The sequence below is a fragment of the Phyllopteryx taeniolatus genome, chromosome 11, assembly GCF_024500385.1.
Source record: "Phyllopteryx taeniolatus isolate TA_2022b chromosome 11, UOR_Ptae_1.2, whole genome shotgun sequence".
NCBI lineage: Eukaryota > Metazoa > Chordata > Actinopteri > Syngnathiformes > Syngnathidae > Phyllopteryx > Phyllopteryx taeniolatus.
Window position 1 is genome coordinate 17,329,538 of NC_084512.1, and position 17,432 is coordinate 17,346,969.

Here is a 17,432-nt window from a genome sequence, read left to right on the forward strand (position 1 = left end):
CAGACAGCAATAATATTGATATTTGATGCTACAGTATTGATACTGTATTGTGACACTACATACAGTACAAAGTACTTAAAGATAATCCACAGAATCACATTGAAAACAACAAAATCTCAACAAAAAATATTTCTTAAATCATAATACATTATATGGCAAGACATCAGCTATCCAAATATATTCTCCAGCATATAGTTGAGGTTATCAGAGGTCAGCGGATGCTATAATAGAATAGTACAAATAGAGGAAGATAGCTGTGTCAACCTTGCATACAAACACATGCTATAATTTTATTTTCTTCGCTCGCAGCGCTTTTCTTTTGATTTTCCTTGTCCCGCATTAAAGTGACAGTGAGCAGCTTCAAGGACAGCTCACTGTCATTTTGAATAAAGCCTCAGGTGCAGCGTTTCTGCTTGGAATAGTACAGACTCATTAAAAAGGCACATGAAAGATACAAGGTAAAACACATTTATGTTTTGTACCAGGGACAATCCAAAATGTTTCATCCAAAACAGTCGCAGTCTGCCAAAGAAATGAGTGAAAACATTTACAATCAATCAGAATTCAATCACAGGGCAGGCATACAAGAATGTTCACACTCCTATTCGCATTTACGGGCAAAGTAGTCTTCAATTAACCTAACCAACATAATTAACCTCTGGTAAGAAGCACATGCAAACTCAGCACAGAAAAAGGCCAAATTATTTGATTACTATGCCTATTCCTAATCAAGAAATAGAGGCTCACAACATTTTTGAGTCCACTGGAACAACACCAACATATGCAGGCCCTGTCTACACCCATACACACTGTACCTTACAGTGGTCTTCCAATAATATAATCTCAGGGAATACAAATGGATTGACACTTTCTTTCTGTCTCTATTTGTGTCTCTTCTAGAGCAAGAAACACGCCAATAAGGTGCGTCTGTTTTATATGCTTCACCCGGAAGATGGAGGGCCACCTTCTAAGAGACTGAGGCCGGACAATCCGGTATGTTGTCACTCAATTGTACCCATTACATAATGTATGTGTGCGTAACCCACTCAGAGATTTCTGATCTGATTTAATAGACTCCCTTTCTTTACTACGATTGAAAAACAAATTAGTAAAGGCTAATGAATCCATTAATGCAGATAGTTTTAATGACGTCTTGTTGAAATGTAATAATGTACTTTGAGTCAAGCTGCAACTGTGTCTGCCATTACAAGGATGATTGATGCAATAAATACATTAAAATATCAAATACTGAAGACAATTTATTAACAATTATGAGTATAGAGTAATGATTATGTTGTGCAATTGAACAGTATGCAGACTTCTTTTGATCCTATTACATAATATGCTGCAATAACTGTCCTGCAGTAAAGTTCTTGACATCATTTTAAAATATGGAAATTCAGACAAATTGTTCTGGAAGTGAATTTCTAGTGGCTGGCAACTCTGAGGTTCACAGGTGAGGTGGAGCCTATCCCAGCTGACGTCAGGTGAGAGGCAGGGTACAACCTGGACTGCTTGCTAGCCAATCATATAATAATAATAATACATTTAATTTGATTTATTATTATTATTTATTATTAATCTAATTAAATACAAAAGGATTATCTTATCTTTTATGTCAACTAACAGCAACAGATGCCATCTAATGTGACATCAGATGACATAGGGAAGGGAATTGCAACCACCTTTTATTTTTTACTCTGAATGGGATAAATAGTTATTTATTCAGTGGACGATGCACATGCCTGCTAATTGAGCCATGGCGTCTTTCAACTTGCAGGTGCAAATGGGTCATTTTGTCCTTGGCTGTACTTTACTACAGAGAACGTGATTTTTTCCAGTGTAACCCGCCTGGATCATCCATTCTCAAGTTTGGCCGTGGCAGCAGAGCGCTCATGGGAATTGATATGTTGTTGAATCGCTTGTGCGGTTTTGTGGGCTGTAATGTTCCCCAGAGAGACGATGGTGGTGTTACTGGTCAGCTTCAGTGGCTGCCAAGTAGCTCGGTATCGGACTACAGCAGGCAATGGCTGGAGAGGGCAGTGCATTGCAAGTGTGTGCCTTTACTGAGAATTGTGTCTGGTTATAAATTGAGCTCTTATTGGGTATCTGTGTGTGCTTGCATGACAGCTGAATGTGTTAATGACACCAAGCAATATGCAAGCAACAGCAATGGAAAAGAGAGGTGTGAATGTGATGGATGTCAGTGGAATAATTGTGCATACACCAGCGTGTGCCCCATTTATTTGCCGAGACTGCAAGTTCCACACATCACACTCACAAAGTACTCACAGTGTGGACATAGCTGGTGGAAAAACAAATCAAACAAGGCGGTAAATTCTAGCGTCACCACACACAAGGAGTGAGACATTTCCTGGTTGTTACGGGCCAGTTAGCTCAGTCAGCAAACAAACATGTCCTTGTGCCAGAACACACACAGAAATTTGCATAATTGTGTCCATGACTTAAAAGCGCACATTTTTAAATGATGAAATAGGTTGAGAGCCCCAGGCAATCATCTTCAAAGAAAGAGATTAGACTTTTTTTTTAATTGGAAGTGATTTAATGCAGCAAGGCAAAGGCACACTTAAGAGCCTGTGTGTTTTTTTTGTAAATTTTTTTTACATAGTTCCAAAGCAAAGAAAAGGGAAGCTGTCGAGATGTGTTTGTAGACCAATAACAATCACTGATCAAAACCCCAGTATACTGTCAGTACTGCACTGTCCAGCTTCTTACAAGGAGAGAAATAACCTTGCAAAACTACTCGACAACCAGATTTGCTTTGTATTTAATAAAAAAAATAACTAGTCTGGGTCACCACTTGACAAAAATGTGGATAATTAACTGTCAATGAATCGATTAATAATAATTTGTTCAAAAATCTAATTTTAAGGAATGTCGCTGTCAGTGTTCTGTATTGAGAGCAATGCGGCCCATAGCAGAGGTCTTTGGGGATATACGGTAGCTCCCCTAATCTGACGTGTAGGCTGTGGGTTGTGTACCAAAATAAACAAAGCAAAAACTGGCAGCTTGATAAGCACTAATGTCAGCATAGCAGCAGTTTTATCAGAACTGGAAAATGTGTTCAATTCTACAGGTACTTGTTGATGTGATTGGCCTGTAATGGACATGGTAGACAGCATGTTTGTCCAATCACATTGCAAATTTTATTTGTATCTCAGCAGTTTCCATCCATATTTGTCCTGTTCGGTCAGGTTCATGCACTACTACGATCCAAAAACACAAATTGTAGAGATGGACTGGAATACTATTATACATTGTAAACAAAAATGTCATTAGCTCTGAATGCTATCACATACAGTCCATTAACAGTCACATGGGAAATTGAGCAAAGTCTGGTATGTTATCAAGGAGTTCAACAAAAAGTAAATCAAGTGGAAATCAGGTCATATGTGAGTTGCCATCCTCTCATCTTAGCGTCAAATGTTTCACAAGCTGTGTGGAAAAATGTCATGCATGTGCTCCACACAACCTGCTCCCATGAAATTGGCATGTTAAGGACACACACACACTGACGCACACAGACATACACATTTCTATAAATAAATAAATAGATAAATAAATTAATAAAAATCACACCTGCGTCTCCATCTGCCTTCCTAAGTGAGCAAGACATGACTCAGCCCCTTCTGGCTTTCACCTCATGTGGGCCACTAAATACACAAACACTCACTCACACTGTGAGAGGATCACGGCGGTCAGTACTTCGTTCATAACCTTTCTTCGCGTTTATTCTCGTAGGTTGCCGCACGGCTTACAAACACTTCTCAAGAGAGGACTCTATTTGCATTCACTTTGAGATTTATTTATTTTTGGCACTCCCTCTCCATATCTGATGAGTGACATTGTTAATAATACAGGCATCCAAGACAACACCCAAGAATGAATTATCCTGGCCTGTTCAATTTGTTTAATAGCCTAGGATCTATACAGCTATTTGTTCTGAAAATGCATGAAAACCCCAGCAAATTATTCAACTGTAATACGGTACAGCATACAGTATTCACACTGGTTCTTATACTTTCCCCTACCATCCGTTCCGTTTTATAGCGCTTGTCCTTATTAAGGTCACCGCTAAGCTGGAGCCTATCCCAGCCAGCCCTGGGCAAGAGGCGGCGTATACCTTGGACTGGCCGCCTTCCAATTGCAGGGGACACACATAAACAAGCATTAACAGTCACTTTCACACCTATGGACATTTTCTAGAGAAGATGCAAACTCCATGCAGCAGGGTATGAGTCTATGTGCTGAGATTTCAACCCACAACCTCAGACCCGTGAGACAGACGTGCTAACCACTGACTTTGCCATACCATATTGCCCCAAAATAGTGGTCTCCGCTCTCATAGAGACTGTGCCCTAATTTATCGTGGGGTGCGTTGCCCACTTGAAGACCTCATTACCACAAACCCACACCGCACGCACACAGAAAAGCAGACCTGGCCTCTGTAAAGCTGATGTTTACAGTAGGGCTGTCACAATCGACTCCTTTTAGAATCGATTCTGCTGTTGATGAATGATCGAATAATCTAATAACAATTGCCTACTAACTATTTCCAAACTATTTCTACTATCCATCCATCCATCCATTTTCTGTGCCACTTCTCCTCACTAGGGTCGCGGGCGTGCTGGAGCCTATCCCAGCTGTCTTCGGGCAGGAGGCGGGGTACACCCTGAACTGGTTGCCAGCCAATCGCAGGGCAACTATTTCTACTACTAGTTTTTTATTTTTTTTTACTACTAACATGCATTTTATTGTCATAGACTTCACTCCCTAAACTGCATATATTGGTACTGAGTATTTGATATAAATTTGGTGTACAGAATTTGAGACAGGACCATGGTAAATGCTAAACAGTTAGAAATTGCGATTAGCATTAGCGCACTAGCGATTACCATTTTAGGTAAAATGAACTAACTACCATTCAGCACACTCATACTTATAATATTATATGTACATTTAACATTGTCTTAAAAAAATCACTTACAGACGCTCCTTTGTCGTTTATCATTGGCACAACACCTAACTGTCTGTCTGCAATGAATGTCTGTGTGAAACATGAGTTAAGGCGACCTATTTTTTTAAGTCAACTTAGCAGAGTTATTCGATTTTTTTTTGTCCCCAGCACTAATTTAAAGCAGTGTTGGGGACTTTGTTTATCATTGTACATGTTTATGTTCCAGTGAGCTGGATAAGTCCTCTTGTCTTAAACTCCAGATTTACGTAACCTTAAATTTTGATACACAGTGCCTCCCCCACCTCCCATCTCCCTTCAGGTGGACACCACATTCCGAAAAAGCCATGAAAAGGGAAAAAAATTTTGGTTAATGGGCAGTTTTAAAGTGCCCTCCTCAATGACCTACCACCAGTTGATCTTACCCCCCCGCCCCCCGATCTGTAAATGCCAGAGGCAAAAGAAATTCACGGAGTATAGACTATAAACTAGAATAACGATGGCGCACATTGTGACCTGACTCACAAACTCAAACAACCACTTTAGAATTTTACCAACATGTCCAATTTTCAGTAACTTCGGATAAAGTTGGCTTGCAAACAATAGAAAAACGCATAGAAAATATTATTTAAAACGTGGCCCTCTGTTCTTACCTGGATTGACCCCATGCATGCAATGGGAAAAGCACAAAGGTATTTGGGTAGAGTGAAGGAAATGCCAATGTTTACTCGGTGTGAAATGCCATGCCTTGAGCTTTTTGTGGCTCTTTGGGTTTGGAAGTGGAGGTAAAATGCAGAGAAAGTAGGTCGTAAAGGTGCTCGGAGATGAAAGCGAGGTGGGGATGTGCGTGTTTGTGTGTGTGTGCGTGTTGTATGTTTTAATCCAATTCTCCACCTGGCTTTCATCCCTCCTTGTTGAGTCTCTGCTCATACGGATCACAAAAAGGGCATAGTGAAATGCCATTTATTAGTCGAAAACACTATATTTGCACCCCCCCTTTTTATTTTACACTTTCAAGCGCTTCTTCCTCAAACTCCAAATGAGAGCTTCCTTTGAGTGTATATTTAGCTGCGATGTCTCCCATGGCGCCTGAACGCAGCACTGTGAAAGCAGAAGCATGCAGAGCAAAACAGAAGGAGAGAACGATAAACACAGCTAATTAGGAGTCTATTGTGAGGTGTATCGCGGGCAGGAAGAGAGAATATTCAGAGATGCAGACGTCAGGCGGGGGGCGGGGAATAAACCGGCATACATGCAGTTTACACAGGCAGCAATCAACATACAAATTAAAGTACAGATAGAGGTGGAAAAAAATTATCAATAACTCTTGTAATACAGTGTTAGATACACCAATATAGAAAATCGATATTGTCCAATGATAACTAAATCTGTGCCCTTGTAATGATTTTGACTGAATCCCCACCTTATCCTCCATGTACTGGCATGAAAAAGACCAATTTCATCCCGTCGTGTACTTATGACAATTGGTTGCTACTTGCTGACTTGTTCCATTAAGGATGGTACACACAATAATTTGTAACATATTAACCACCTTTTTTTAAATGACAGAGAGCCTCTTACCAGATATCTTCAATAGTTTTAAGACTGACCTGTGACAGGCAGCATGATGCCACCGGGCATCCTGACTGCTGCAAAATACCAAAAAGAAAGAAAAAGTAGCAGAAGAAGAAATAGAAGAAGCGAGGCTAACTGCTAGTTTATCTTGAAAGGTTTTAAAACCTTCCTGTCATTTTTATAGTAGACTTGTGAGACACATTATGCCCAGTTGCTCCTCTATTGGCATCTGGCAACAGCTTTCATGTCGCTTCCTGATTGGCTGTCGTTCTTTTTCCTGTAACAACGGACTCCATGATCGTGGCTTGACCAAATTCTGCATAGAAAACCATAGAAACAAGGATTTGCCATCGTACATATTTAATATTATAGGTTTAACATTTGCGATTGACAGCACTGAACATTTTCCGAGCTATTTGTGTAAAGGAAAAAAAAAATCACTCCTATAACACACCCCACACGACAAGACAATCTTTTAGAGACATTCAACAATCAGGCCTTTGCTGCCTTTAATTGGAAGAGCGGCACTATGCTCCAATTAGGCCAGATTTTCTGAATGTGTGTACCCTGCTTCAATTTTAATAAAGCTGTTATTTTTCTTTTCAATAATCTTAGTGCTGACAACCTAGTATAGTGATCGTAATGTTTTGAGATGAAACGTTAAATCATGTCCAATTGATAAAAAAAATCAGGTGGTTAAATTAGCCACTTTTAAATGTATGCTAATTTCAATATGAATGTCCTTGCAATTATAAACACTGAGTTACTTGACTAACTAAAGTTAACAGAACATAAGGTACAATACTGTACATATGTTACGCACTCTAAAACATGAAAAATTAAGAATTTAAGTACTGTATTCCTAAAAGATGCCGTAAACCCTGATAGTGATCGCTTAAAGATGAATCAATACTCACCCACGACCCTGACAAGGTCAAGTGCTATAGAAAATGGATGAATGAATATAAAATTATTTTTTTTTTAGATTATATATCTACTATTTTTATTGTGTGTAATACATCCAATGTTTACCGTCTTCAGTTAAATGGACAAATTAATAATGCATCGTAAATAGTTTTCATCCATGATACTGATGATTGCCCAATTGCTCTATTGTGATACTATCCATATTGTTGGCTAAAAGTCCAGATAGTATTGCAGTATGAGTGACTCCACGATTCCCAGTGTACCATGAATTACTCCGTGTTAAGTGTTAAACAATGGAAGCCAAACATACAGGGAGAGTTAAATGAGTGCACTTCGAAACTGTGAACGCTTGATGACACTTTTCAGAAAGAAAAAGGGTGCAAACCGTGAGTCATCGATGTTTTTTTTTGTGATTCAGTGGAGTGGCAGCTGCACTATCACACACACAAGCGTGCACGCACACACAAGTTGTTTGAAACTTTCCATGCTCTGTCACTTTTTTTGTGTGTGTGTTTGCTTTTTAGTGTTTTGACAGGTACCAAAGGAGTTGACAGTCCTGAGACAAATTTGGCAGAACAAGCAGCACTATACCCATGGGAGAGGAGATAAAGTAGGCAAAGTGGCGGGCAAAGAATAACGGGATAATAATAAGTGAAAAAAAAAAAAAAAAAAAAAAAAAGGAGCAGCGAATACATATTAGAGCAGAATACGAAGGTATGCTAATGAGCACACTGGCTGAATGCATAAAATCCATCCGTTGCTTTTGTGACTTGTACTCATGGGGCTTATGGCTTCTGTGAAACTATCATGAATATATATGGAAATGGGACGACTGCATGGATATAACAAGGCATTTCTCACCTACAAAATCAATGAGGCGCAGCAATGATGTCACGCTAACAGGAGCTACAGTTTCATCCAAGTTCAGAATGTCTTCTGTATTCAAGCGTACAAGATGTAATACTGTACAATTATGCACATGAAATTACAACTTGAGCTGATGGAAATTTACAAAGATAGAACCGTTACATTGGAATTTCCATGTCAAGTTGGTGTCAAATGTGCAATTTGGATTGAAAATGCAGCTTCTGAGCCTGCATACACTTGTGTTTGGGTTTTATGGGAAATTGTTTTACATAACACTTCTACAAGTACCTTATCATAACTATCAAATGTCTTTCCACTTTGATAAAACATATCAAAATGCTCTTATGTGCCTCAACTTTATCTGATGATAATTCCAGAGATTTTAGCATTTGAACATTAGTCATGCTATTTTGGTGTCAGATCCAGATGTAATTGGTTTTTGACAAAATACAACATCTGCGCCCTAATTCTGTTTTAAGATGTACTGTATGTATTGTTTTTATTTATTTCATTTTTGTTTTTTTGTTTTTTTTACACAAGGACACCGTAAATAGGAAGTGCAGAGAAGTGCTATTGCACAACTCCCCCGGGCAACATTATTGTGCCCAAAGCAGGAGTTCAGAACATTCAGAAAGCGTTCCGCCGATCCCCCCAAATAATAATTTCATTGAACAAATGTTTGTTATCATTCATATTGTCAATAAAGAAGATAAAGTCACCCATACAGTAAAGGTCTAATATTAACTGGGGCTGACTTATTTTTACAATTGAATGCCAGTTATTAATGTTAAAATGACACTTTACTTTTTCCCGATATTGCATTTACAGACAAAAACTTGAAAAATAAATAAATACATTTATATAAAAAAAAACTATTAGATGGGCAATAAAAAGCTCAGATGAGAAGAAATCGTTTTAAAAGTCTGTAACCAGTGACAGATTCATAGTTTGTGAAATTTCATTCATGTGTGGATTCTCAGACTACCTACATAGTGTATCATTAAAAATACATGTTTAAGAAGTTGCAGCACACACAAAACAAAGCCAATAAAAATCCCAACTCCCTTGGCAGAGATAATTACTGGGATACACATACTCCCATCATGTGTATGCGGCAACTCTAAACGATGCTCCATCAATACCAACCCAGCACAATAAAGTAGATGTGTGCCAACACAGAAGGCGACTGGACTCGTGGAATTGGGTGGAGCGGAAAGAGGATTACAGCAGGGGGTTGGAGGGGGGGGGTGACACGGGGAGGACCGGAGAGGGGGCCAGTGGAAAACCTGCCAATACTGACAAATATTTCATCCTACAACACACACACAGTCACTGAGCCTGATGCCCAGGGGGAGGGGGGGCGGGCTCAAATATAGAAAGGCAAGAGAGTGAATGATAGAGGGAAAGAGGAACAAGAGAAAGCGGGGACAGCTGAGACATAGCAAGGCCTGGAAGGTGAAGGCGTCCTCAACATTTATGACCGTGATGCTAAGCAGAGATGACACCCCTCACACACACATATACAGATGAGGGTGTCACACACACTTCTCTTTTACCCTCCACTTTCCCGACCTGAGAGAGTCTCCTCCAGCTTGACACCTGGACTAGCAGGAGCGCTGGTGTGAAAAGGAGTCACAGAAAGCCAAGGCGACGAAAGAAGACGGTTGAGTGCACAAGCGTGGATGAATTGACTCCTCAGAGTGAGCAGAGACGTACAAGAACGAAATCAGACAGAAAGCTGAACAAGAACAGCAGATTTTTGTCACAAAACAAGAGTGGGATACTACTTTCTTTTAAATCTCGCTACAGTCCAGACTATCCATCATGGTCAGCTTTGTCCCAATTGGAAGCACCACAGAAAGCATTGTCAACCCTTGTTAAATGGGACAGTTTTAACTTTTGGGAGATTTTGGGCAATATTTTCTGTATTACCGTAATACAGACTGGGAAACCAATAGTTTAGTTTTTTTTGTCATTTTATTTTGTGCAGAGAGTAGGAGAGGCTGCATTGAGAAGATTGCAGGGTGCCATAACTACAATTACAAGGTCCTCTGATTTGCAGAGTGCTTGTTGGGGCTCTGGTACAACACATGAGGAGACTTGTGTTCCCGACAGTTAAATTCTTTACAGTTACAGACAGTGCAGCATAAAGAAATAGCTGAGAAAGCGGGTCAAAGACAAGACAGACATTATCTGATCACTTTTTGTTCTGTATTACATGGAGATTTCCTAGTTGTGGCACATATTCCTATAGTTACATAACAATCCTAGGTGGCCAAATATTAGCATTACTAACCGCAACTATTGTAGAAACCATATGACTGTTTTAGTCCCACGAGTTTAAAGGGGAAGTTTGGAATTTTACGTCCCAACATCGCTTTTTGTCAAAACTCTCAGTATGACCTTACAGTCGAACATGATTGAAATGATTAGTGAAAAATAAATCAGCCCTCTCTGACCTAATCTCCTTTCCTCTCATTGGATTTGCAAGAAACCACCATTCTTGAGAAAAAAACAAACAAAAAAAACAACCAATCACAAATAGAAGGCCTGACTGACGAGGTGTCAATAATTTGTCATGCACCCGTTGGCACATTGATTGCGGGGTCACCCCTGTGGCGTTGTTACCAGATAGGCACCTTATTGGTAATGGAGTGTTACTATATTGCTAAATGTTATTGGTTTGAAGTTTTATTTTTTTGGCCACTGCCTGCTATATGTGCCCGCGAGTATGCGACACATGATTGACTCCTCGTCAGTCACACCATCTGCCTGTGATTGGTTGTTTTTCCCCAGGCATGAGGCCAGAGAGACCTAATTTCTTTGTGTACCTAATGAATGGTCCAGTGCTCTGTGTATAAAAGGCCAGTAAATTTGACTATTTTTACATGGCTTCTCTGCACCTAAGATGAAGTCTGTTGTGTATGCCTCTCCGGGTTTATGGAGATTTTATTCTTGGATTTTCCGCATCCTGTTACAGCCTATACACCAGATGGGCAAGAACAAAGAGAGGGAACAGCCAATAATGCTTGGCTTCGCTGTGCGTGTGTATGTGGTAGTGTATTTTTTCAATTTTTTATTTTTTTGGTCAGTTCGGCAGTTACTCTTTTCCTTTGTGTTTCCCCATTCGCTTCATCATCCTCTGTAATGATCCAACATGATGAAACGGCAAAGAGGCACAGTGTCGTCCCGAAGAGTGATGATTAGCTGATCATCCATCTGTGTGGTGTGTCTGCTCCCGATATTCCCCACATCAACTCCTCACCACTGTGCTCCTCTCCGACCTCTTCCAGGACTGCGACGAGACAGAGGTGGACAAGAACAAGTGCTGCACCTTGTGCAACATGTTCTTCACCTCCGCCATCGTGGCTCAGTCCCACTACCAGGGCAAAACCCACGCCAAGAGAGTCCGTCTGGTGCTGGGTGAGACACCGAGCATCCCCGCAGCCTTGCCCATGCAGCCTACGAATGCAGGTATCCAACACCGTCCAACAGATCACTACAACATTAGGATAACTTATAACAACAAAGGGGAGCCACCTTTACAAAAAAGATGCCTTTTGGGCCTTGAACCATGTTCCCCCCCACCCCCTCCCACCACACACACATAAAACAGTTGCCAAATGTCTTAATGCCATAAAAGGTTTCTGACATTCTCTGGTCAAACTACACGAATGGCAAAGAATTACAGCACCGTTAACTTCCACTTGACACACTATGGTTCAAATCATGCTGTTTTGTAGGGGTGGTTGGGTGGGGGTGGGGGTCGGTCTGTCACATAATAGCAGCCACGGCTTTTGTGACCTTGACGACCGGTGTGCAGCACATGAAACGAAGCGAGCAGTTACTCAGTATCGTAAACCTAGTGACTTCTTTGCTATATTTAGCAACTTTTCCAATCGCTTAGTGATATATATATATATATATATGTATATATATATATATATATATATATATATATATATTTTTTTTTTTTAAAGCAATACGCAACAAATCTAGCTACTTTTAATGGAGACGAGCAACAAAAAGGTTTTAGGTGTGGAGTTTTCCAGCTACTCTTACCAATCTGTACGCTTGTTCATTTAGTATATCTTTTCAAATTCCATGTAATTTTAACTTGTTTTTAATTCACATTCATTCCTTTGAGGATCACTCCAGTCCAAGAAGCACCTCTTTACAGACTGAGCAATACTATATTGCTCAGTCTGCTACTACAATATCAAATCTTGGTTTTCATGGAAACTCATTTGTATTTTCATTTGTCTGTATTTCAAGCTTCCGATGATGTATCTCATATGTAATTGTTTATAAAATGACAATTTTATTGAATTCCACTTGTGAATGCTGCTATGTGGCACCCATTTTCACTGAAGACCAAATGATGTTGTGGATTATATAATAAAGGCACATGCACACACTGCATACTGTATATTCTCGTGTATCGCTTCAGTGTAAACTATTTTCAATGAAAGCTGGTCTTTTTATAGAAATACTTAGTCAAACTTCAAGTCAAAACGTCTCATCTGCCACAGAGGAAAAAGAAAGTCTGGAAACATGCCAGAGGCCCAAGTAAAAAAAAACCTGGAAGGGGAAGCTTAATAAAGACGAATTAATGTTTATTCAAACTCATGATTCTTTTAAAATTAGGTTGTCTTGACGCTGGTGAGGCATCTCCAGGGAGACTTTACATAATGTGACTCTAATTGGATTTATTGTCACAATTCATAGAGCTATGAATTTGCACACACATGGAAAAGGATCGTCATAATGGAGCCTCAGATTGACTTTTTTTTTTTTTTTTTTTTTCTTCCAACTTTGCCCTACTTTGGAGATGTGTCACTCGTGCAGTTTCCTCTGGTGTAAGGACCTGTCTGAGGAAAGCAAACAGTTGGAGTGGAGCAACAGAAGATGCTATCCTGGGAGAGCAGAGGAGCATTTCAGATGGGATTGAAGTCCAAAGTAGCCTTCACTCTGTGATGCACAACCAGTCTGACAAAACACTAGAACACACACGTACGCACCCAATTTAGCTGCGTTTCTGCCGAGCGGAACAGTTCAGTTCGTCATTGTATGGTTTGGAACAAACACTAACCAGGCTTGTGTCTCCACCATAGGGCGCTTATGTCGGACGGTAATAGCTTTGCCAGCGACATACAAGGAGCGCTGGTGTAGCGGAACTCAGGTAAAACCAAGTATCGTTCTGTACGCTTGCACGGGACAATACACTAATATGGGCCGTGGTTTTTTGGGGGGTTTTGCAATTCAAACCTGAAAGGAAATGAAAAAGTTAAAACGATCAAACATTACTACTGCCGGGCATTGTTGTCAGGATTCTAGTAAGTACTAGCGTGTCTTGAAAGGCAGTTGCAAACCAGCATGCAAAGCGGCGCCAGCGTTGCACGGGCAAAATGAGAGAGGTAAGCGGCGGAACTTTTCCACTCATGTAAACAAAAATTATTTTGACACATTCTGTATTCAGCGATACATTTAAGGAGCTTCTGAAAGATCATAGGGCCAGTCACAAGGAGTCAAGCCACCGATTACAAAATTTCTTCCAACTCTGCGTTTCTATGTTTTTCTGGGAGTGTACTGTCCCAAGTTACGCTGGATGGGCACAAACCTGGACATCGGACAAGTTACAGTACATAAAACAGAACATGGCTTTGCAGTGGCTGGCTTCCTCCGAATTATGGGAGTGATCATTGTATTTTCTGTACCTCAAAGCTCTCTCTTAAATATGGCATACGAGCTGTTGGGATGTTTTGTGTGCAAAACCATGGAGACAACAAGCCGGGCTGCGGTCCTCCTCACGATCCCTAATCAAGTGACCATCCCTTATGGATACAAACTGCTCACTACTTGAAGTCAACACAAAAGGAGAGGGGGAAAAAAAAAGAATTTTGTGCTGACATAGTTGCGTTGCTTAAAGATGTTATTAAAATGTCAATAATTGTGTAGTTTTGTAATTTTTGTAAAATGTTTGTAATGTTTTGTAATGTTTGTAAAAGGATGACTGGAATCTAGTGAACTAACATTAATAGCTACGCAGTAGACTATCAGTCCATATTTAACTCCAAGGAAGTCCTCGAGTTACGACTTACTCGACCTACGACGTTCCGACTTTACGACGCCCGTGCCTCGTCCTCCATTTTGTCCCCAGCACCATAGTGTTTCTGCTTAGCTAGTGCTTGTCTGTGTTTGTGCGCTGGGAGTATCTTTGCCTTTTTCACCCTCCTTTTTTCACACTCTAAGCAGTAATGGTAAGTACAGCATCTTATTTTTTTATTTGAATGTATTTTAGTTTCTTTATACGAAGTGTTAACCTTTCCTGCTACGCTCACCTGACGGTGGTCGGGAGACGCAGGCGAGACGCCTTCTCCAGTGCCGAGGTTGTTTCAAACATAGAAAACACCAAAAATGGGCTATTGGTAGTGCAGTGGTTCATATCGCTGACTGAACAATCAACCACTCAATGCCTCATTCACAATCACCCTGCAGATGAGGTTGTAGTCCTGTGTTCACCAGATGGGATAGGTAATGATACCAAAATCGATAGATGGAACACAAAACAATTGTAAACCATACAACTGATATGAAATGTACTGCTTAATATCAGAAACGTAAGAAAGAGGATGGATACTTTCTGGGAATGTGACTGATATCCGCGGGGTCTTTTCCAGAATAAGTCAGACCACTATGGCGATCAGGCTCTTTAAAAACCAAAGACCGAAACCTTGGTGTTCTGATAGATTCCGACCTGACTTTCAACAGTCATATCAAATCAATTACTAAAACTGCCTTCTACCATCGGAAGAACATATCCAGAGTGAAGGCTTGCATGTGTCAAGCAGACCAGGAGAAGGTCATCCATGCGTTTATCGCAAGTAGACTTAACGATTGTAATGGTCTTAGGACTGGACTCCCTAAAAAGACCATTAAAACAGGTGCAGCTCATTCAGAATGCTGCAGCTCGGGTTCTGACCAGAACAAAGACGTCAGAGCATCCATCCATCCATTTTCAGTACCGCTTTATCCTCAGAAGGGTCGCGGGCATGCTGGAGCCTATCCCAGCTATCTTCGGGCGAGAGGCGGGGTAACTGGTCGCCAGCCCATCGCAGAGGTCAGAGCATATTACTCCAATTCTAAAGTTTTTACACCGGCTTCCAGTCAGCTTTAGAATAGATTTTAAAGTTCTGCTACTGGTCTAGAACTCACTAAACGGTTTTGGTCCTGAATACATGAATGAAATCCTAATGTAATATAAACCCAGTAGAGCTCTGAAATCGACAGACTCAGGTCAAATAGTGGAGCACAGAGTCCAAAGAAAACATGGTGAAGCAGCATTTAGCTATTATGCTGCACACAAATGGAATAAGTTGCCAACAGAACTGACGTCAGCCCCAAGTGGGAATGTTTTTAAATCCAGGTAAAAAACTCTCTTTCCCATGCTTTTTAGACCATTTCCACTTTTAAATGACATTTCTTGCACTGTACACTGATTTAATTGTATTTTGTTTCTCTTTGTTTTAAATGTTTATAAGCTGTTTTTTTTTCTTTGTTTTTTAAATGCTTTTAATCATGTAAAGCCCATTGAGTTACCTTGTGTATGAAATGCTCTATATAAATAAATTTGCTTTGCTTTGCTTCGTTCATGCTTCCATCTCGGGAGATATGGACACGAACACTGGATTTGGACAACATGATTCAAGTAACACAATTCTGATTATCTTATCCCATGTGGTCCAGTTCTGACAGACATCATCGGATAGCCTGAGGTCCGAATCATACCAATCAAATATGAATTGGAAATTGGTCTATGAAGACAGATCGTCAGTGCGTACTGGACAATGTTGAATATGACAATCAATGATGTGTCAACCCAAACAACACACCTGTAGGAAATCCAACATAGAACTAAAGTTTACAGGTGCATAGACAATGTAAAGAATTGGATATCCTCATATCAGAGTCACATCTAGCCCAATGGTGGGTTATGATAAAGATCCGCTCGGATAAAGCCTGTCACTGCAATATTCAATATTTGTATTATTATCCATATAGCTGCCTTGGATCCTTATTTTCCTGTATTTTTGCCCTGTGTGCATGCAGGTTGTTACTTCTCCACAGTAAACAGAGATATCATGGGATTGACAAGAAAATACAGTAACAATGTCTTTATATCGATAGGTCTGAGAATGGGAATTAATAGCCACAGTGTAAAGAGAAGCTTTTGAATTAGACCAGTTTTCTTCTTCGCAGTTTGCACATCTCACCCCCGTCGACAGCTCCTAAGCTCTCGCTCTCTCTCATGTGCCCCACTCTGTGAAAATCACTTACTTCTGCTCCAGTGTGCAGAGATCACAGTCATGAGAAAAGACAGGGTGGGAAAACCTAAGGAGGAGGTGTGTGTTGTGGGAGGGGGGGGGGGGCGTAAATCCACGAGTCTTTACTTTTTGCATCCGAGCACATGCTGTCCACTACAAATCTGTCACAGTGGCGCACAGATTTTAGGGTGTTTTTTTTTTTTTTTTAAATCAGGAAAATTAAATACCAGTAAAGGGGCACAGGGATTTAGTTTTTAACTAAGATTTATGGTGCTCCAAAAAGAAGTGAAGGGAACATGAGTAGGTGAAGTTAGTGGAACGAACAGCCAAAGATCGGCTTGCAGGGTTTTCTATTAGCACAATGGCACTAAAATAGAAGAAACTCAAAAGGCACTCGGTGAAGCTCAGACCTCCGTCAAGGGGGAATGACTGTGGTGTGCATATCAACACAAAGCATTCCTGGCACAGAGCAGTTGAAAATAAATCATTACATTCACACTGACACGAATATAAAAGTAAACTCATTAAGAAAAATGATGTGAAGGCACACTGCCAAGTCTCAAACGAGGTTATGAAATCAGGAAACACTATTGACACCAAAAGCAACACCAAAACTGTACCAAATTTGGGGTGGGATCAAACAGCCATACAGGGATCCTCAGTTTATGACGTCCCAACATTTGGAAGTTTTGAGGTTACAAACGATGTGCCATGAACTAGTTTACTCAGTGACGTAAGAATATGCAAAAGAAGGCATACTCAGT

General features: G+C 40.3%; 2 protein-coding genes across 6 annotated transcripts in view; one reads left to right on the forward strand and one right to left on the reverse strand.

Moving 5' to 3' along the window:
- Nucleotides 1-17,432, reverse strand: part of LOC133485612 (golgin subfamily A member 7B-like) — a 238,568-nt gene that overhangs the window by 137,715 nt on the left and 83,421 nt on the right. The window lies entirely within an intron of this gene.
- The window catches only part of zgc:171482 (zinc finger protein), a 79,465-nt gene that overhangs the window by 29,714 nt on the left and 32,319 nt on the right, over nucleotides 1-17,432 (forward strand). Inside the window, exons 3-4 of one of the 2 annotated variants that reach the window (XM_061789593.1) lie at nucleotides 901-993; nucleotides 11,638-11,818. In XM_061789593.1, the coding sequence (XP_061645577.1) occupies nucleotides 901-993; nucleotides 11,638-11,818 (274 nt within the window). The remainder of the gene's footprint in view (nucleotides 1-900; nucleotides 994-11,637; nucleotides 11,819-17,432) is intronic. The other variant, XM_061789594.1, reaches the window with a different exon arrangement.